This window comes from Taeniopygia guttata, chromosome Z, assembly GCF_048771995.1.
Source record: "Taeniopygia guttata chromosome Z, bTaeGut7.mat, whole genome shotgun sequence".
In the NCBI taxonomy this organism is placed as follows: domain Eukaryota; kingdom Metazoa; phylum Chordata; class Aves; order Passeriformes; family Estrildidae; genus Taeniopygia; species Taeniopygia guttata.
In genome coordinates, this window is record NC_133063.1 from 7,196,976 (window position 1) to 7,219,340 (window position 22,365).

The 22,365-nt window shown below is 41.3% G+C and overlaps 1 protein-coding gene across 9 annotated transcripts in view; it reads left to right on the forward strand.

Moving 5' to 3' along the window:
* Positions 1-1,333: 1,333 nt before the first annotated feature.
* The window catches only part of NRG1 (neuregulin 1), a 455,187-nt gene continuing 434,155 nt past the window's right edge, over positions 1,334-22,365 (forward strand). For 6 of the 9 annotated variants that reach the window (XM_072921873.1, XM_072921874.1, XM_072921875.1 and 3 more), the window contains exon 1: positions 1,535-1,773. In XM_072921873.1, coding sequence (XP_072777974.1) covers positions 1,550-1,773 — 224 coding nt within the window. In that variant the 5' untranslated portion in view covers positions 1,535-1,549. Of the gene's footprint in view, positions 1,774-22,365 lie in introns of all 9 variants that reach the window. The other 3 variants (XM_072921880.1, XM_072921879.1, XM_041711197.2) reach the window with 3 other exon arrangements.

Genomic DNA, 22,365 nt, shown 5'->3' on the forward strand with positions numbered 1-22,365 from the left:
GTCAGGTTTAGTTTGTGTTCCCCAGTGCATCTCAAGACAGACATTGAAACTATGCAGCAAGTTTGGTGGAGGCCACAGACGCAGAGGAGGCCGGAGGATGGCACAGGACAGGAGGGGCAGCAAGAAGCGGCTTTTTCAGCTTGGGAGTGAAAGGGAGTTTATCTGGCTGTCATCAGGTCCTTTGCGGCAGAGCACTGAAATAATAGACTCGTCTCAGGGATGCACCAAAGGCAAAAGACTGTCATTGCAATATAGAGCTCTCACAGAAGATTAGAAGATATCCATCTTTCCTGGGAAGGTTTTCAGTGTCTAGGCAGGTGAAACGTAAACTTTAAGGCATTTAGAGATTTTGAGGAGCTAAGATTTTAGTTAGAAATAAGCCTTACTAGAGTTAATTAAAATAATAATAACAAATGAGTAGGCCTTGATGAAGTTAGGAGTTAGTAGTTAACTAATAATTGATTGCTTGTCAGCACAATGTTTAGTTAGCTGGGTTCATAATGAAGAATATAGAAACTGACAAATAGGTTTTAGGAACATAAGACAATTGTGGGCCTCCTCTGTTCCAAAACCAATTGAAGACAAGGAAAGGGAGTTCTACTAAGAGTTCAATTTTCATACTTGCATTGAAAAGGTAGAAAGGTCAGAACGAGGAAGACTTCATTTACTTCCTCATTTTGGGACCCCTCCCCATGAAAGGGACCACCGACCCATTTCAAGGGACAAACTACACATGCTTAATAGCTTTTGGAGTGATTAGCATACGAAGCGGGGAATGGGATGTACTAAAATGATGAATATGTATTTGTATTTTGTGTATTTAATACTTGTATGGATAAAAAGACTCTGTAATCACCTGGAAGGCGCGGTGTGTATTTGGGAGCTATCCCGCACACTGCCTGGCGTCGAATAAACATACACTTTCTAACTTTAAACTGTTAGAGAGTTTTTGTCCGTCACAGACGGTATCGATACTAGATCAATATCCACATTTTTTTAATAAATCACAGGGACACTCAGTCAGGCTGAAGGTTCTCCACTTTTGGGCACCTTCCTGATTTTATAGCCCAAAGAAATCAGACGAAGCGTCAGGTTGGCCCACCCGTGACGAAGGGAGGAATCTGGGAGCCAGTAGATGAGGGTTTCACTTAATAGTGAGAAATCTGGATTCTTGAGCGAGCTCTTCCAAGCCAGAATCTTGCTGTTAATGTTTTTTTTTGTTGCTTGTCCCCTTACCCTAGAAGCTATGCAGAGACAGGAGCTCTTGCCCTGTGTGCGTGCTTTACGCTGAAGTAACTGGGAGCGTGAGGCCCTTGCCCAAGTCTGAGCCTTGATCAGACACAACTCCGGTGTCCTACTCCGCGATCTACCCCAGGTCATCGCACCTCACCTGCGAGCAGCACCAGACACTTCCATTTACGAGAGCACCACGAGCCGTGCAGGGCAGACAAGAGACACGCCAGACCCGGCGGGGAAAGCCGCCTCACGGCTGAGGCAGGGGCGGGCGGCGCGCAGGGGGCGGGCGGCGGGCGGGGCGGCGGCCGGCACCATGTGGCCGCGGCTCCCCGCCCTCCCGCTCTGGAGCTGCGCGGCGGCGGCGGCGGCGGCGGCTTCGGCGGGGCGGCCGGGGCAGGCGAGCCGCCGCCGCTGCCCTCCGCATGGAGCCGCGGCCGCCCGGCGCCACCGCCGCCGCGCTGAGCGGGGCGTCCGCGGCGCCGGGGGCGGCGGGCGGCGGCGGCGGCGGCGGCGTCGGGGCGCCCTGCGGAGGATGTGGTGAGTGACGGAGGCGCCGCGGTGCGTGTGGGTGTGAGGGCGGGCGGTGTGCGGCTGCTGTGTGAGAGCCGCGCCGCTCCCCGGCCCCGCGGCGAAGGGTCCCGGCCCCGCGGAGAAGGGTCCCGGCCCCGCGGCGAAGGGTCCCGGCCCCGCGGCGAAGGGTCCCGGCCCCGCGGCGGAGGGTCCCGGCCCCGCGGCGAAGGGTCCCGGCCCCGCGGCGGTCGGTCCCGGCCCCGCGGCGAAGGGTCCCGGCCCCGCGGCGAAGGGTCCCGGCCCCGCGGCGAAGGGTCCCGGCCCCGCGGCGAAGGGTCCCGACCCCGCGGCGAAGGGTCCCGGCCCCGCGGCGAAGGGTCCCGGCCCCGCGGTGCCGCCGCTCCCGCGGGCGCTGTCCGCGGTGCTGAGGGCGGCCGGGCGGGCGCGGCCCCTCGCCGCCGGCGGGCGCGCAGCGGAGGAAGGAGCCGCTCCTTCCCCGCCGTGAGGGCTGCTCCCCGCGCTGCCTCGGCGGGTGTGGGTGTGCAAATACCCGTCCGGACCTCCCGCAGGGTTGTTTGTGATGCGGTCATGGCAGAAGGCAGCCGGCAGATGAGCCCACAGGGTGACACAAACACCGCGCGGGTACCAATCCTCAGCTGGTGTTGGTGCTTTCGGTTTGCGGATCTGGACGCTATCTGCTCAGCATCTGCTTGCAGCAGACAAGATAAAGTAGCTCCTTGGCACCCTGCAGTTTTGCAAATGGAAACATGTACTCAGTTTTTTGCTATGCATTAGCTTAAATGAATTTGAGGTCAGCCAAAACTTAGATGTGTTATTTTTATATTTTCTTAGTCTTGAGTCACATCACGACTGGCACTGATTGTCGGGGAGCAATATGTCCTTATTGCTAGGAGGAAATACATTTCTTAGAGTGCAAACTTCTCTCAATGTAAAAGAAGTGTTTATAATACACTTATTTTCAAGCCTTTCCTTCTTGTAGTCAATATCCAGCCTCTCTTTCCTGCAGCAGCTAAACATTCTCCTCCTTTGTTATCCTGCAGCATTTCTTGCAACAAATATTCTTCATTTCCATAAATAATGAACATACTGTTGCATTTTTGGTATTGTATTAATCTTTGAGTCTTTAAAACCATAATTTATCACACACACATATGTGTGTGTGTAGGTGTGAGGAAGCCATGCTTTATATTCAGTTATCCACGGGTCTTAGCTCCTATATATTCTCTTGGGCTTAGTGGGAACAGAACTCTTCAAACAGTTTGCTGTAAATATATAGCACTTGGAAGATCGTTGATTTTTTTTTTTTTCTGAAGCTGAAAGGAGTTTGCCAGTTTAAAAGGTAATCAGTACTGTTTACTACAGGTGTTACCAGCCAAAGGCTTTGAGAGGAGTTAAATTGTGTGGTCATGAGGCTGTTGTATAATCAGGCAGGTTAGCCATCGGCAACGACCATTCTTTAGCTGCACAGAAGATAGCCACGTGAATTTCTGAAGGTGAGGTCTGTCCACAGACTGAAAACTGCCACAGGCATTCAGGCCTGTGTAAATGGGAATCCGTGAAAATCTTGAGTCTGGGAGAGTCATAGCCTGTAACATCTAGACTGCCTTCAGCACCTACCCTTTATCATTCAGTGGAATCTGTATTTCACTTGCTGATGTGTCCCAGGCTGCAAGTCCTAGCTCACACTTGCTAACTTGGCCTTTGCTTTTCTGTTCAATGATATTAGATGAATTTCTAAATTTGTTACTGAGATGAGAATAGTCATTTTGTTTGAGGTTACTTTGAAGAAAATGTTAGTTACTCTTCTTCCCACTGTGATGTTTATTGCTTCCCTTTAGACCGTGGGAGAGGAGAAAGGGAAATTTAAGAAAGTCATGATCTGCCTCGCATTCATAACTTTTCCTTCCATTTTGCCTTGTATAAGCACTTCTGCTGTCTTTAAGCAGACTTCACCATGGACATAAATTTTCTCCAGAGTTTTGAAGGCAGAGGCATAATTCCTGAAGGCTTAGGTTTGTAGGTGTTTTGCTGACATGAATTAATCATGCAAATAATTCTAGGGGCTTCCATGCTAGACTGCTTGTCTGACTAGTGACAAGAAATATATGATATCTAAGTAGAAACCCATAGAAGCAGATTAACTGGGGGACAAAACCTCAGCAGAGGGATTCAGCTGGCTTTCCTCGTCTCCATGCAGAAGACAAAGTGAGGCATTCAATCCAACACTACTTGTTGCTTATGCTGTAGCCATGTGTCCTCTCATAAATTCTGCAGGGCTGTCAAATGCTTCCCATGCCACAGCTGCAGCAGGGGCAGGAGAGCACTGGCCCACAGCTGGAAGAAGCAGGCTGTGATGTAAAGTAGTAGTGGTATACTTGTTCGAGTACACAAGCACACAAGTCATGCACGCTGTGCAGCCCAGATGTTTGCATTACAAGTGCCCTGTCACCGCTTGCCATGTGTTTCACTGTCTCCAAGTACAGATATAATGGGCAAAATTTAAGTATCCCATGAATTAGAAGGAGCCAGCTTTGCAGTTGCGGCAGACAGAGATGGTTCTTTCCTTACACAACTGAAGATGTGATGGGTTGGCAGGCCAGGGTGGGTCAGTGTGTATGTGTGTGTGTTGATTGTGTTGACCACAGGCAGGTACTTTAACTCTTTTGTCCTTTCTTGAGACTGTCACAAAAGCAATATAATGAGACTAGTAATATCTCATTTGTATTTGTGTAGGCACAAACTGAGCAGGGTGCCTAAAATCCATTTAATCTAATGACCAAATGAATTTTATAAGTATGTGAAATGCAGAAGATCTGAAAGTATTTTCATACATATTCATCAGGTCAAACCGCTTAAGGTTTGCTTTTAAATGTAAGCAACTTAAAAATGCATTTGAAGACCCAAGTTAAAAATAGTTGATTTGCTGTTTGCCTGCACCAAGGAGTCTATTTTTGTCTGTATCCGGTAGATTGCACACAGGCATTTCTGGGGGATGTTTCAGGCCTCCTTTGTAGAAATCCAGCCCCTGGATTTGTGTGTTAAATCATTTTGGTTTGGATAGCAGTCACATTTCTTCCTGACATACGGATGTTTTTAATCCTATAGATAAGAAGGAATACAAAAGCTTATTCTAACCTCTAAACATGTTTTCAGCTTGCTCTTTTGAATAGTGCTGTGATTTCATTGTCACTTTCAAAACTGCACTGAAATTCAGGGGAATGCTCATACTTGAAACATCCTTTTAATTCTTGACTCTGGTTGGTACTTATGGTTGATAGATTTTCCCAGCACTACTGAAAATAAACCCCATCAATAGTTCATTTTTAATGTTTTTATCTATAAACATCAGTTTGAGGGTAGCTAAGATTGATTAATGTATCTCTTAAAAATAAAAGATTTGACACTATCTGGAAATACTGTTTTTAGAGTTCATATGCATGTTTTGTTGAATCAATTCTCATATATATAGATATTCAAAGCTGTATAAGCTCTATGTTTAGAACATGATATAAGCAGAAATAGATTATATGTATTTCTATGTGTTCAGTATAAATATTTATATGAAAACTGTCCATGTAAAACAGGTATATGGAGAAAGACTGGATCTCTCTTCAAATTAGTCTGTTATTTTGTAGCTAGCAAGAGAGTTCTGTTTTTGTAATCTGAAAACAGTAAGCCTCAGTTCAGAATCTCTGAAATTATTTCTTTATATTTCTTGGATAGTATTGTAAGGATAGTACTTCTTTCTGGGATAAGTACACTGCTGTAGGTCTGGACAATTGAACCTAATAAAGCAGCCTGCCTGAGTGATCCTTTTGGATTCCATCTGTGTTGCTACTGTGACAGCTGCTTGAATTCTGGGGGTTTTCTCCTTTTTTCCCCTCTTGTTTTCAGGGATTTTAGTTGCCTAGCCACTAGCTCTGCCAAGATAGAGGGTGATGTTTCTACGTGGCTTCTGCAGGCTGAAATTTGCTGCCTTTCCAATCTGCCTGTCAATCATCCTAATCATCTCAAATTCTTGAGATGCTAGAGGGCTCCTTTAATGTAAGAACTTACCTTTCCTGCTTGTCTGGGGCCCAATCCAGCACCCTTGAAGCAGGCAGGATTTTTGATACTGCCTCTGGTACTTGTGAAGTCTCTGTTGTGACGAGGACCTTGCATTGCCAGGAGGGTGCAGCTTTCTCCCGCCTCCCACACGCACTAATGTTTGTGTGCTAAAAATAACAAGGCTGCAAGACCTTCCCGTCTTCATACACACACATTCTGAGGTCAGTGCTTGGACAGGAATGACTTGTGTGAGGAAGGGGAGCAGAATTTGCCTCTGTTTCTCCTTTGTGCCAGTCAGGCTGCACAGGTGCTTCCATGAGCATTGCCAGCAGCAGCAACAATTGCAAGTATGGATGGTTTTTGTCCAAAATATTGGATGAAATATATCAGAATATCTCCTTTGCAAGATGCAATTCAAAATACATCCAAATATGAAATTGAATGATTTAAGTCTTTGCAGGGAAATGAAAATCAAGAACTGTGAAATAAATAATTATTTTCAGGCAACCTGGTAACCATTTTCCTTTCCTATAATTTGCTAAGGATTTCACTTTCGTGCTTATTAGTAATGTGTTTTGATTGCATTCTTGTAGCAGGGAGGATTATTCATTTGATTGTGAACACTTCTTCTGTCCACAAATAGGACAAAAGATTGCGTAATGCTCTGGAATATCATAGGTATATTGCTGGTCTCATGCCAAGATCATTTTCAGCAATGAGATACATATCTAAATAGAATGCATTATGGTCATTACCTTAATAAAATGTGAGTCATGCACGCCAGCACTTTCATTCTTAAAATACTTCATTAAACTGGTATATCTGTTTGCCAATGGATAGAGCATACTTTGGAAGACAAATGTGTTGCTGTGTGGACAAATAGTCTCCAGCATTTTCCCTGAAGCTCTGTGCTTAATTTAGCAATTTATGTGTGAGCTCACTAATGAATGTTTTAAGCATGCTTGCATGATGTGCATTATCACCAAGTTTTAACTAAAACTACAGATGTGAAGCTGTTGTAAAGTGTATTCTGACTTAACAAAGTCCTAGATTATAAATGAGACTGTTGGCTAGGTAAGTTTGTTCTGGATGACAGATAGAAAAACTAACTGCTTTGTAGCTAACTGTGTATGTGAAGGTCCTGTAGCTATTGAGAAAAGGTGGCAACTGATAACACAAATTGCTCCAAAACCAGCGTTCAAGCTAAGGTTTGAGTAGCAATTTATGACTCAGAAAAACTTTCACATTCTATCTTGAAAAATATATGCATGCTCTGGGAAAATAAAAGGGCAAGTTGAAACTATACAAGCCGTCAGACCATGTCATGCTTGTCTGTGTAGGAGACCAGCAGGTTAGTCAGAAAGAATTTGGGAAGTATTGCATTTGGGGGATGCTGTGGTACTTCTGTATTTCAAATGGATTTTCTCACTTGCAGTGAAGAAGCAGTCACTTCGGGGATGTGTAAGGAACATTCATAAATGTCAACCTCTGACAATGACATAAATTCCTGATTAAATAAATGTTTTTCTAATAATGATTTTTAAAATCAATTCAAAAAAGAACATTTAAAAAGCCCTGATCTCTTCATAGTACTGCATCTTCTCTTCATCCTGCTACCAAGTCTATTACAGTAACAGTCAAAATTAATTTATAATCCACCTGCTTTCTGACAAGAACAGTTGTCAGTTTTTTAGCTGATATCTCTATGTACTTGTTTGTACCGTCTTTGTTTGAAAGAACATTTGGGAGCTGAGCAGGGGAAGGGAATCTGATTCATAACAGGTGAATAGGAACTCAATTAGGTTTGGGTACAGCTGTCCAAAACATTCAGTCTTTCCTGTAAGGGCAGGGTATATACATGGTGACTGCATTCTTCTTTCTTCTCAGCTTTCATGTTTGCTAGTTTGCTGTGCAAGGCTGGTGGAGAATGATTGATTCTGCTGTATTTCTTCTATACTGAAATTTGTATAACCATGGAAAATATGTCAACCCCAGATAGCAAATATATTTTGATTTCTTCCATCAGTGAACATCATCTACCATCAAGTACATTTTCACAGAATGAGCTGGCAGCTAAAATACTTTTTAAAATGCTTTTTAAGAGCAGCATGTATGTTTATAGTGATCTTTTTTTAAAAATTATTTTGAAGCACAGAGTTTTATGACCAGCTGCTCTCAAGTATCCATGCTTAAGAATCCAGTACTGCATATTCTGTGAGCAATTGATACAAGATAAAGCTTGTTGTTCCTGCAGAGTATCTTACTGGCATGTGTTGCTTCCTTTGTCCTAGAGGTGGTTGGCTTCTTCCATTTTGTGACAGTGAAGCATCTGCAGTTCCCGCTTGCTTTTTTGAGCCTCTTTCTACATTACTATCAGCTTTTGACAGTGTTTCTGAGATGGGGGAGAGCAAGCTGAGTAGAGGAGGGTTGTGCTGCTGAACAGGCGTTGTTTCACAACGTGCTGAAGAGTTTTATTTCTGCTGCTGGTGGCAGAATAATAGTGGTATCATATTATTGCTAGTTTTCAACACATGCTTTCCTACAGATGGTGGAGATTAGCACTGCAGTGCCTGTTGTTTGAGCTGCAGTGCTGAAAACAAAAGGTTTGCCACAGCTGCTTCAGCCACAGCGAGGCAAGGGCCCCTGGGGACCTTTGGCAGGATCTGGTCTCTGTGCATCACTGGCCAAGAACAGAAGTTTATGAACACTGTTCATTTGTTTATTTATGACAGCTGATTTTTGTCAGCTTAAGCATGTTGTGCCCTTCCAGGTCACACGTGTTTAAACTTAATAAGAGAGAGCTCCTGCCCCTTCTCTTGTTTTTTAACTAAATGTTTTGCTGAATCCTATATGAGGTTGGGAATGTTTTAACTAATGTTTTCTATTAGATGCATTTATTTTGTGGTCAGAAACTTTAAGTGTTATATGCAAGTGGATCCTAAAATGTTTGGGCTAAATTGGTTCTCTGATACATTTTTGGAAGTGTCCAAAAGTCCAATTTACATGAGAGTATGTTTTTGTACTGAACTAAGCAGCAAAATACGCATTGACTTTCACTGACACAAGAACAGCCCCTGAAGCTACTGTACTAGTTCAGCCTAAACTGCACTGGAAAGTGGTTTGGGATATTTCAGTGAATATTCTGAAATAATGTTTCTCCCTTGACATCTGATAAATTGCATAGCTGGAAGTTTCAGTATGTATGTGTACTCACTTTTAGATCAGATATTTTGGTCCACTTCATGCACATTTCACAATGCATCCTTATAAAGTGTAATAATGCTTCAAGAGTAATCAAGATAAGACAGAATATTAACGAAATTTTTACTAGAGATGTGAAAACTGTCCATTAACAGTGAACTGAAGATTACATGGAAATTACTGTAGTGGATGTTCTAACCTTTTTGGGATTAAATTGCTTATTTAGTTTGAATTAAAAACAAAACAAAACACAATGACATTTGGAGTGTTTTCCAGATTTTTCTTAAGGTTGAAGTTGTAAACCCTTAGATGATTAATATTTTTTTCGAAACCATAGTTAGATAAGAAAATAGAAGAAGTGATTGGATCTTTTGCTGAAGAGCTGGTATCAAGCTGGTAAATATGTATTTCAAAAGATCCTGGGGGTTAATATAAGTAGGTACATATATTAGCAAAAACATCAACATTTGAGAACAAAGATACATCCTTAATACACAACACAGAAGAATTATCTTTTCCAAACATTTTTGCTGGAAGCTTCATTCGCTGGAAAACTGCTGAATGGGTATGGAAATCTGGGCATTTGAGCCTTTTTAGTTTGCCCAGTTTCTTGTTAAGAAGTTCTAGGAGGAAGAGGTTGAGTGATTCATAAGTGTCTTTGAAAATCTATCTTTTTTTTTGCTAAAAGAATTAAAATCAGGAGTGGTCTTCAGGTCCACTGAGTGGGCAAAATGAAATTATTATTAATATCTTGACTTTCAGGTAATTTATTGCTACAACACATATGAACCACATTGGTTTCTGGTGAGTAGCAGGTACTGGACTTCTGACATTCTGTCTTCTTCACCAAGACCTGCTGTGTCATGGAGAAACTTGTAGGAGACACAACTTTCTCCCCCCCTTCAGTGACTGTGGATATACCTTCAATAAAACCACATAAAGCTAAAAAAATTATCCAAACGCTTCTTCCTTCCCAATGCATAGAAAAAGCATGCAGTGGCTCGATAGATGCTGTGCTTGAGTGTCTCTGTTCAGCTGGAGTGAGTTTTTTGTCCAATTGTGGTAAATAAGGATTTTGTCTCTGGCTTGGAGCCACGTTTTCAATCCTTTAATTTATTTGGGATTTTATTTTGGCAGGACGGGATGTTCTGCTCTGTCTGTGAAAATGTCTTATTTTATTGACAAGTTATGAAGGTCAAGAGAAGCAATCGGTTTGCATTCAAAGACATCATCAGAAGATTAAGAGGAAGGGACCCAAGGAAATAGAAGTAGTCAATTTACAAATGCCAATCTAATTTAAACCTTATGCAGGTTTTTAACTATAACTGGTTGTGCTTTTAATTTTCAATTCTCAAATCTTTTCATATATAATTTCTGTTCCAGTAGACCAATTTTCTAGTTGCTTCTCAAAATGTTGTCCAGATATGGAATAATGTATAATCCCTTTACAGAGAGAATTGCAGTCAGAATTGATGCTTTTGTCCTGATGGTGATTTCCTGTAGTGATTTTGATCACTAATACTTCTGATTATATCCACTGACTTTGAGATTTAAATTCTAATGCAAAGTTATGTTTGTGGTCTAATGCTATCTTAACTGCACATCCTTTCCTAACTCTGGGTCCCAGGAGATCTCTCAGCTAAAAAAAATTCTGTTGTCATCTTTTACTCCCACTGTTACTGGCAGAAGAAGTTTATTTCATACCTCAGAGTCGCCAGAGTTTCTTAAATTGACATTGGCAGATAGTTACTTGTAGTAGACAGTTATAAAAGAAAAAAGATAATGGTAAAAAACTGTACTTTTCTTTAAAACTTCCTCTGTTTGGAGAAGTTTGCTATTTCTGCATCTCTCAAGAAATTCAATGTTTGCTTTAATAATACAGAATCAATATTGACTGCTGCATTGTGGTATTGATCTAATAAATCCCTTTGATACTAACGTATCTAACTTTTAAGCATTACTTTGTACATTAAGAAGGCTCTCCTGACCATGGTCCAGTTGTAACCATCTTTTTTCACTCTTATTTAAAGTTTACTCTCTTTATAATTTCTCTCAACAAATCTCCTGTGATGTCTTAGTAGCAGATGAATTTTAACATGATGGTGCATCTCCTCTAGTTTTCAGTTCTGTTTTTTTTTTCTCATGGCTTTAAAAGATCATGTTTCCATGTTTACAGGCATATTTCAGTTTTTTCATGTTTTCTCTTTTTTTCCACTAGCAAGACGTTGAAGCTTAAACCAACTTTTTATATTTAATAGATATTGCAAAGTGGCAATTTATTATACAGAATACTGCATGATGTTTAGTAACCTGGCTAGCAGATAATGATTCAACAATTCATGTAGCTATGGAGAGAACTATGCCGATGATCGCATGGAAAATGCTTTAGCTTCCCTGTATTATTTAGCACAAGCAAAACAAAGGCAAATGATAAAAATTTTATTAAATACAATACATTTACTGAAACACTGACATACATGTGGACAAGCAGGAGAAATAGATATAAGCTTTTATTTATGCAGATGAAAAATAGATATTGATGACTAGAATCTCGACTGTGCAGGCAGATACTTGATAACCTTAGTTCCTCCTTGCATGTAGCAGAGGTTTTCTGTAACTCAAGACCAGTATTGCAAATTTTGAGTTAGTTTCTTTTTTTTTAAGGTTGCAGTTTTCAGTGTGATTTTAAATCTGTTTTCCTGGCATATATTCTAGTTTCCTTTTATATATTTTGTGACAGTCTTACAAATCTGGTATTTTTCTCAAGGAAAGTAAAATAGCCATGTTTGTTTTACTTTGAGAATAGTGTCTGCCTCAGTGTAATATATAGCATTTCTTTCCTCAAGCGTAGGTCTGATATGCCTTTTGTTTTAGTTAGATGAAGTCTTCATTGTCCCAGAATGTCAACAGTCTTTCTCCATCCACCCAAGCAAAACTTTTCTGAAGTTTCTTTTGTGATAGAGATGTGTGTGCATGTTTACTTGTCATTGGAATTTCAGTCACTGTTACCTGTAAGAACATGTTGGTGGGTGAATTTGGGGTGGGGGAGCATTTACACAATACTGTCTGTCATTGTTAAACTGAAATTTGAATCATGGAGCTTTGCATCATCAGTGTCAGCTCAAGCCACAGCTGCACACAGGGGTACACTACTCTGAGAACTTCTAAAAGTCTCTTGCAGTTCATTTTTAGATTCAAAGAAAAAGGACCAAAGGTGTATCCAGGCAATTTGCACAGAGAGATCACACTAGAAATTATGAGAGTCTGGCTTGGTTTAAATGTGAACCGTATGAGTTTTAGTTTTGTACCCATGCAATCTTTACTACCTACATGCTGTAACCAGAATGTTTGAGATCAAATACTTTAGGAATCATGAAATAGGGTGCTGTGCTTTGTAGGTTCAGACAGTAGATGTTTATTGGTTTGGTATTTTGAAATAGGCATCTGGGAGAAACCATAAAATTATTGGAGACTGTTAAGGACTAGAAGAAATTATTAGTACAGCATGGACTTGAAATACTTTAAAGTTGGGTGGTACTAAACAATGCACATTTTATATAGTCAGATTCAAATTATAGGTTTTCAAACAAGGAGTATACCTTATGTCAGAAGAGCAGGATTTGGAGTAATGTGAAACAAATCACAGTTATGAATACCTGCAAAGACTAGAGCCTTCTTTGGTGCAGGAACTAAAAGAACATTCTTTCAAAAATCTTTTGGTGTTGGGGTTTCTTATCTATAAATATCAGAGTTTCATCTTGCACATGCCTGTTTGTGTGTGTGAACACTAGAGAATTAGATAATAAGAGAGATTTCAGGGAAGAGGTACAAACCCAACTGAACGACTGGAAATAAGAGTTGTGAGAGGTTCAGTCTACTGTTTCTACACTGGGCTAAAGATAATATATTAACTTTCTGTTAGAGGAAGATATCGCTTGAAGATTTAAAACTTTTACACTGTCTGATTTTCCTACAAGAATTTTGCATCCTGAGACCTCTGGGAACAGGCCTGGGGACTATCTGGTCTGTTCAGATCTTCACCATTATAGGGAGAAAATTCATGGGAACAAAGCTCTATTAGACTTCCATCTGGACAGCACTGTAAATGACAAACAAAATGTGATTTTTAAAACATTTTAACAGCAAAAGAAAGACCAGAGATAATATTGATCTGTTGCTTGATGAGATCAGTCTCCTCACAAATAGGGACATACACACAGCAGAGACTTTTTATACCTTCTTTGCCTCTTTCTTCAACACTGATTATGTACTGGAAGACTGTGACTGGTGGAATGAAAACCTTCCAACTGACCCCGAGTTTGTTCAAGAAGACATGCTGCTCCAGCTGGCTGTGAATAAATCTATGGGGACTGATGGGATTCATCCCAGGGTGCCAGAAGAGCTGACTGATGTCATGGTAGGAGCTCTTCCATTATTTTTCGAGTGTCTTGGGAGTCTGGAGAGGTCCCAGATGACTGGAAGCTGGCAAACCTCCCAGTTTCAGGAAGGGAAAGGTAGACCCTGGTAATTACCAGCCTGTGAGTCTCAATTCATTGCCTGGTAAAATTATGGAGAAGGTTATTTTGGGATTAGTTGGAAAACCCTTAAGAAACAACACAGACACAGGTCATAGCCAGCAGGAGTTCACACCAAGGAAGCAACTGGTTGACCTCAGGAAGCCAGTTTGTGGATTTTAGCATTTTAGCAAAGCTCTCGATGCTGACTCCCACAATATCCTTCTGGACCTAATGCTTAATACAGAGCTAGACAAGTCCATATTATGCTGAGGGAGCAATTTACTGATGGGACTGGCTCAGAGTTGCATGAGATTAAATCGGACTTGTGATCAGTCACCAGTGCTATTCAGTGCTATAGGAGTCAATTTTAGGACCAGTGCTCTTTAATGTTTTTATATTCAGAACAGAGAAATCAAATGTACATTTATTTGTCAATGATACTAAACTAAGAGCAGCTGTAGACTCTATTGAGGTAGAGAGGCTGTACACAGAGATCTGGATAGACTAGAGGGCTGGGCAATCACCAACCATATAAAATTTTATAAGAGTAAGTGCTGTATTCTCTACCTGGAATTAAGTAATCATGGTTGTATGTACAAAATGGAGGATAAGAGGTTGCAAAGCAGCTCTGCAGGAAGATCTCTTTGTATTGATGACAAGTTGAGTCAGCAGTGCCCTGGCAGCCAGGAGGACCAGCTCTGCCCTGGGGTGCATCAGGCACAGCATCACCAGCTGGGCAAGGGAGGAGATTGTCCTGCTCTGCTCTGAGCTGGGGCAGCCTCACCTCGAGTGCTGGGGGCAGTTTTGGGTGCCACAATATAAAAAGTGCATCAAACTATTGGAGTGTGTCTAGAGGAGAGTGACTAAGATGGTGAAAGATTTCAAGGAGAATATATGAGGAAATATATTCAAGGAAATATATGAGGAAAAGTTGAAATCACTTGTTTCCTCAGTTTGAAGAAGAGAAGGCTGAGGAGTAACCCCATCACAGTCCTTCATGGGGAGCAATGGAAGGCAAAATTTCTGTTCTTTTCTGTCTGGTGACCAGTGGTAGGAAACAAGGAATGAAGCTCTGTCAGGCAGGTTCAGATTGAACATGTGGAAAAGTTTCTTCACTGGAGGAGTGATTGATTGGTGGAATAGGCTCCCAAGGTAAGTAAGTGGTCACAGCACCAAGTCTGACAGAGTTCAAGAGGTGTCTGAATGATGCTTTTAGTCATATGTTTTAGCTTTAGGTAGTCCTGCAAGAAGCAGGGAGCTGAACTTAAAGATCTTTATGGATCCCTCTAATCTTCAGATGTTCTGTCATTCATCCAGCTATGATCTCAAGAATAAAGAGTGACATTATGAAATGCTCAAAGCATATGTTTCTTGAAATGTAATACTTGATTTCATTTCAGCATTTTTAATTTTTCAGAGTGTTTATTTTTTGTTCAGATGTCTTGCCATGACACCTGAGTGACACAAAGGCTTTCTGTAGACCCTTCATTAATGTCTTTATAAAGACAGAGTGTCCTCTTTTCCCCAGCTGTAGAGGTTACTGGTATTTGTCTCCTGCCATTGGTCTGTTGTTGCTGTCATACTTTTTTTGTCATTCATTCTGAAACCCAGTGAATTATGGAGGTCTTGGGGGGATGATATTGTTGAGGGTACCAGAGTAAAATTAAGAAAAGAGAAGTTGTTACTATGCTTTGAAGCTACAGCTTTTGCAAGAAAATTTCACCAGATGCAAGCTGCCCCTTGAAATTCCATGTGTAATCGTGAGAATCAGGGAGTCTAGGAGCTAACATGTCCTTGTGGTACTGAGATGGCTTCTCAATTTATAGAATTGTTGGCTAGTTCTTCTCAGCCTCTCTTTTCTCACTTCCCAGAGCAGCTCTCTCGGTTTGATACACCTCAACCACTTCCTCTTTTCCTGTTGTGCTGGGGAGCACGTGGGGGATTGTGTTGTTTGTATTTGAGAATAAAATGAGCTGCTAATACTGACAGTTCTTTTTGCTGAACGATTTGGGGTTTTTTGTGAAAATTGCTGTGGTATCCAAGGATAAGCACCTTTTGCAGTCTTAAATGGGTGATAGTTCTAATTACTTTTGACAGAGGCTTTTACATCAAAATAGCACTGAAAATACAGGTGTAACATCTGGCATAAAGAAAAAAACAAAGGAACACTCCTGATACTTAGATGAGAAAACTCAGCCTATTGGAATCCCACACTTAAAGAGCAAAAGATAGCCAGTATCATATTTTGGGAAGAAGTCTCATGCTCTAATTATTTTGCTGATTAGTTTTACTCAGGGGAATGAGTCAAAAGCATCCTACTGAATGGACGAATAATGAAGAAAACAGAGATACAAAGTAGAAACTTCCTGCAAATTCCATCCCTTTGCTTTGGTTTAATAGTCAACACCATCGTTGCAGTCTTGAAATAAAGCCTTTGGAATCAATATAGATAAGTCTTTTGAGTTTTTATTCACATGGCAATATTGCTTTTTTCCTGATGTCGTTTCAGCTCTCTAAGTCTGAATTCTTTAACCTTGTCTGTACAAGGAACATGTTGTGCCTTATAGGCCTTAATAGCATTTAGCAACAAAAGTATGATTTGTAAATAACAGAGCTACTAGGTCAGGCCTGCCTCATCCATGCCATGTCCTTTGACACCAATACATCTAACAGAGATACACCCACACTGTCAGGCTCTCACTTCCCTTGTTTTTGAGTATCATCAACATCTTCTGTAGCACTTTTTCCACTGCAAATGCCTATGGATGACTAACACATTGCTAGTTTATATATTTCCAGTCTTAATATTGTCTATTAATATGACCTAGTATTCCATCTTGTTTAATTCCTTACATTTCCTCTAATTTGAAATTAGGTTACAACGCAGCAGAATACTGTGAACAGCAATAATTAAATCTTAAAATAAAGCATTTGCTATATCCCCAAAGGCATTTTTGTTAACATTTTTGTTCTGTTTGGAGCCACTTATATTCAGGTTATAATTCATAGCTTGGTGTTGAAGGTACAGCTCAGAGACACATCAGTTAATGAAAGACACTCTCTGGCAAGAAAATCTCTCTGTTTTCCACAAAAGCCTTTGAAGGATACAATAAGGAGGAAGTAAAACTTTTTTTAACCCATCACATGTTTTAAGACTCCCCAAAAAATGAGAAATGTCTACATAGAGAAGAAAAGTGATTATAGTTTTAATCAAAAGTGCTTCTGATAGTATGATACTGTTGATTGTTATAGGACTAAAGAAGATTTATTGTGAACCTGGGAGTAATAAACTGCTCTTTCAACACTGCAAACAGCAAGCTGTGAATAACACAAATCTGCTGAGTATGGAGTAATTTTCTATTGCATCAGTTTGAGTACTGTAAAATACTTGACAAAACTTGGGACAACTGTGTTGTATAGTACAGGGAAGGAATTTTAAAGGAACCCAAACAAACAGCTCTGTTTCACTAGTCTTAAACAGTAGCATTCTGGAATAAAGACAATTTTTACTAATCCTTGCAGAAAAGAAGATGAATGCATACTGATGACAAAATTTTAAATCACTGCATCCAAATCTGAGCATCTGCCCAAGCCCTGAGCACATATGAGAAGCAGGAAGATATCAGGAGAGCCCAGCTTAGCTCTCTTTTCAAGATTAGCTACATGGGCGTATCAGGGCTTTTGCCACCTTGCCTGCTGATATGTTTCACGTTGTCCCTGACACAGGAATGATGATCCATAAGCCAACCACCATGACAGACCTCATGCTGTGTTTCATATTAAAGACACTTCATGAACTTCCTTGGGCAAATGACATTTTTATATTTTAGATGTTCAAAGATTTTGAGCTAGTTCTCAGGGAAAAAAAAAAAAGTTTTCTGACTCAGTGAAAAAATGTTTAATTTTTTTGTAACTCTCTTCTATAGAGAGAACAGACTTTTCCTAGACTGTTTTAAAGACATTTTCATTACAAGAAAAGCCAGGTTTCCAGTGCGATGAGACAAAAAAAAAAACCCCAAAAAACAAACAAACAAAAAAAAAACCCACCAAAAAACCCAAATAATCAAAAATCAAAAGCAAAAACAAAAAAAAAACCAAAACAAAAAAATGAGAATTGGAAGGGAAAGGTGAGATTCTTGCTAAGTCTAGGGCATTATTTCTGCTGCAAAAGGCTGCGGGCAGTGTACAGTTGAAAGAAATAAACATCTGCAGAACACAATCCTATTTTCACTCTAGATATTTATTGTGGTTTGACACTGGCCAAACGCCAGGTGCCCGTGAAAGCCACTGGCTCACCCTCCCCTGCCACAGCTGGGCAAAGGAGAGGAAAAAATTTAATGAAGGGTTCACAAGTTGAGGTAAGGACCAGGAGAAAATACTCCAATGGCAAAACAGGCTCACCTTAGAGGTACAAGGTGAATTTATTGCTAACAAAATCAGAGAAGGATAATGAGAAGTAAAATAAGGTATTAAAAACACCTTTTCTTCCACCAACCCCTCCCTCTCTCCACCGACAGCGCAGGGAGACAGGGCATGGGGATTTTGGTCAGTTCATCACCCGAGGTTTTGTGTGACCCGTGGGGTCCCTTCCCACGGGACACAGTTCTCTGTGAACTTCTCCAGCGTGGCTCCAAATCTCAGGAGCAGCAGTCCTCCCAAAGCAGCTGCAATGCAAGTCCCTCCCAGGGGCACACAGTCCTCCCAAAACTGCTGTGGCGTGGGTCACGCTTCCACAGGTGCAGCCCTCCAAGGACAGGCTGCTCCAGCCTGGCAGCACGGCCCCTCTGTCCATCAGGTCTCCCACTGGATCACAGCTCCTCCAGGCATCCACCCGCTCCAGCACCGGCATCTCCCCCACGGGCTGCGGGTGGATCTCCCCTGGACCCCCGTGGGCTGCAGGGGCAGAGCTGCTTCTCCATCGTCTCACTACAGCCTGCAAGGGAATCTCAGCTCCATGCCTGGAGCAGCTCCTCCCCCTCCTTCTTCACTGACCTTGGTGCCTCACCTACTAATCCCTTCTTTGTGACTACAGTCTAGGGTAAGGCTCAGACCTGGGTAAAAGTCAGTAATGCTGGCAGAGTTCTGTGAAATGTACACAAAGCTGCACTTGCTAAGTATCTCTTCATGGGAATGTTCCACAAAGCTCCAAAAAGCCACATGTGTTCTTAACATCCACTGTAATTAGATTGCAGTTTGATGAAATTCTTTTTTATTTCAGAATTTAGCAATGGCACTTTCTGTCAAAATAGGAATTGGTCTTAAAAAATAAACCTGCATCCATTCAGCATGCTATGAGGAAAAGAGCTGCTTGGGGTTTTCTGCAAAACCACTAAAAGTGCGATCCTTGAGAGGAAATTCACCATGTGCTCAGGATGCTTACCTGGAATCAAGAAAGGCACGTCCTTATTGATGGAACTTTGGGCAGCTCTCTTGGTCTCTCTATATTTTGGTTTTCCTTCTATACACTGGTAATTACATTTCCTTTCTCCGTAGGGATGTTGGAATGTGCTCAGTGTCCATAAGTGTTCTCACCTCCTCCTCTTCTCTGGCTGGAATTAAAGCTGCACCCCTACTTTTGTTTTAATGGCTTCTTAAAGATGTTGTCACAGAGGCATTGCCATCATCTCTAGCTGGCTCAGCCTTGGCCAGCAGCGTGTCCATCTTCAGAGCCATCAGGGATTGGCTCTGCTGGACACGGTGGAAACTTCCAGCAGCTGCTCACAGAAACCCCCTCCGTGGCTGCCCTGCTACCAAAAACCACGCTGTGCCATACCAAGGCAATATTCTAATCAATCACAGTAGGACTAATGGATTTTAAGAAAATACTAAGCGTGATGATTTAAGGTAGTTTGGTAAGCTGACTGAAGCTTCCTAAGGTGGAGTCTATCTATCCCTTTGTTCCTAAGCAGTGAACTTCCATGTGTTAACTTTCAAGAGGCTGGTTTAGCTTTTTGATATTTTATATTCAAAGCAACAGAAAAACTGGGGTTCTTATTGAACTGATTCAGCAGCACAGTTCTTCATCTCTCAGTGATTTATGGTTATAAGAAATGCTTTATTCTTTAGAATCATAATGACAATATTTACAGCAACAACATCTACCTTAATTATTTTTATACTAATTGGATTATATCAGCTATAATCTGGAAGACTAGGATGTGAGATTAATCTTTGGAAAGAGAAGGCTGAATAGCATGCTTAAATTGAATCTTATTTTTCAGCCTTACCATACATATTATCATTATTTTTTGTTTCTGGCACATCCTCTAAAGTGTCTGTTGGAATGATTCCTGGTTTCTGCTTAATAAAAACCAAGCTAAACTCCATTACGTTCGCTTGTCCTAAGATACTTGGATAAAACTTGTCCTAAGTTTTGCTCCAGTAGTTTCAAAGTTACGACAAGTATGTTGCTCTGCCAGGTAAGATATATGGCCTGTCAGAGCTCATTTTACAGGGCAGTGGTCTCTTCACTGTGGTCCAGGTAAACACCTAAATACATGCTCCATGCTGGCAACTTGGATGCAAAGGTGTAGCGCACATTTAAATGCTCTGTTGAGTCAGACCACAGTGCTCTGCAGGATCAGGCTCTAATACACAAGTACGTTTTGCAGATCACATTAGTATCACACAGAGGGTACATATGCACAGGCAGCTGTGTGAAGATATCAGCCTAGGCTTTGGAAAGACATGAATAAAAATTGACAGGTTTGCCTACAATACCTGAACACCAGTTGTTTGTTAGACAGCTCTGATCACTGCTGAACTGGAAGGGAAAACATTGTCTCTGAAGCTGATGGCAAAATTTGCTTAACTCAGCATTTCACCTGAAGTGTTTTAAGTAGCCTGCACTTGAACTGCTTTTTACCCTCTCACAGCAAGCTCCATCTTCATTGAGGAATTAGTAAGCAGCTTTTGTGGAATGACTTTGAAATTTCTCCTTGTACAGCAAAAACTGTGGCTTTTTTTTTTTTTTTTGAGCCAAATAAATAATTCACAGGGAGTAAGTAATTGAGTTCATCCTCTTATTTTTTGTTTATATTCCTCACACTTGCAGTAATAACTCCAGCTGCTAATTAAATGAAAGTGAGCCAATCTGAGTTTCAAGTACTGCAAGGTAACACTTGGACACTATAGCTGAAGATGTTTTGTGCAAGACACTACTTTGACTGGTTTGCCTTCACCTAGTTTCTACTATTGCCCATAGTTGAAATTTTTTTTTCATTAGCCTGGTTCACAAGCATAGCTTCTGTCCCAACAATGGCAATATATATTAGACTTCCAGTGTGAAAGTCTGGGTCAGATATGTCACATTTACACTGTAGTGAAGGCCTTACCTCCAAGCCCCTGAAAATCACTTTTGATCAATCTGCAAACTCAAATATATCTATGCAAATTTATTTGTACTCTGTGTCTCTTTCCAGGAAATATTTACAAGACTTTGAAATTCACTGTCTGTAAATATCAGCAGGAGTAAACCAATCATTCCAGTATTCAGGGAAAGCCACTCCAAAAAAGGGAAGCAAGAAGTTTTAGAAGTAATTCCAGTTCATTCAGGTGAAAGACTCAAGACAGAAAGGATTCTGTTTCATCTGCACCTTCTCAGTCTGGCAGGATATTTCCTAGACAGAGGTTGAGAGCTTCTGACTAAACTAGGAAACACACCAGATCAATTCACAGGTTCCTCACCTGCTAGGTCTGTTTTTTTTTGCACCTCCTGTAGTCTCAGCATTTTTCTGCCACAGAAGCCTTCAGAAGACAAGAGAACTTAAACTGACAATAAACAAAGTGTGGAGATAATTGCTGCCTGCTGCTTCTAAAGTGCAAAGTGGAAAAGAAGTTGTCATACAAGCAGCGCTGTGATAGCAAAGACTATTGTTTCCCCATGTTTAGTAGGACTCAAAGGGGAAAGCAGCCTTGCTTTACTCCTATATGAGAGGTAGGCAATGCTGATTTGAAATATATTTTCTCTCCCAGTCCTCTTTGGATAGTAAAATGAGTGCTAGACACCTACCCACTGTTCCTGCCAAAAGGTCAAAGTTGGATTAATAGCTTTTCTACAGTTGATGAAGTGTCACTATCCAGATGTTTTCCTGGAAGGTCCAAAGCTCAGTCCTGACTGATTGCTACTCTAACCTGTTTCCCATCTTTAAATGTAGCCTGCTGCTTTCTCAAAGGTCCAGATAACTGAGTGGAGATGACACTGATGGACTGGACTTCGTGCTGAGCAGGAAGGGTGTCTGAGTGAAATCTCAAGCAAAGGAAACAAAAGCCATTGTTGCTATTTGGCAGTTTCTGCTAGAAAGAGCAGTAGAATGGAGTGATACATGCAAAGCGTATTTAAAATAAGTGCACAGCTTGCATCTGCACCTTCAGCTGAGGAAAGAGGTGACTGAATCAAGAGCTCAGTGAGGATGCCTAGGAAGAGTTTGGCTTTCCCCATTGCATCTTCACAGAGAACCAAGAAGTGCCTCTAGTTGTTACCAGGGACACAAATCACATCTAAAGTAACACCTAGATGGTGAGTCACAGATAACTGTACCAGGACAGGACTTTGGTCTGACTCTTTCTAAAGCAGTTAATCTCTCATTCCTAGTAGTTCCTCCCTGTGCTTTGTGAGCATTGAGGAAGACAGGGAGATGGAAAGGGTCATACCCATGGTCCTACCGGGATACAAGGAATTGGGATTGGTAGATTTGTGCCTCTGAGGACTAGAGAGAGTTCTTCGTGATATCTCCAACCACTGTCTCCAAAGGTAGGGTTATGTTTGGTCTGCTGCAGAGTGGGAAGCAGATGGACCCAGGTACCTGAGATCAGTTAGTCTCTCCTGCCCTTG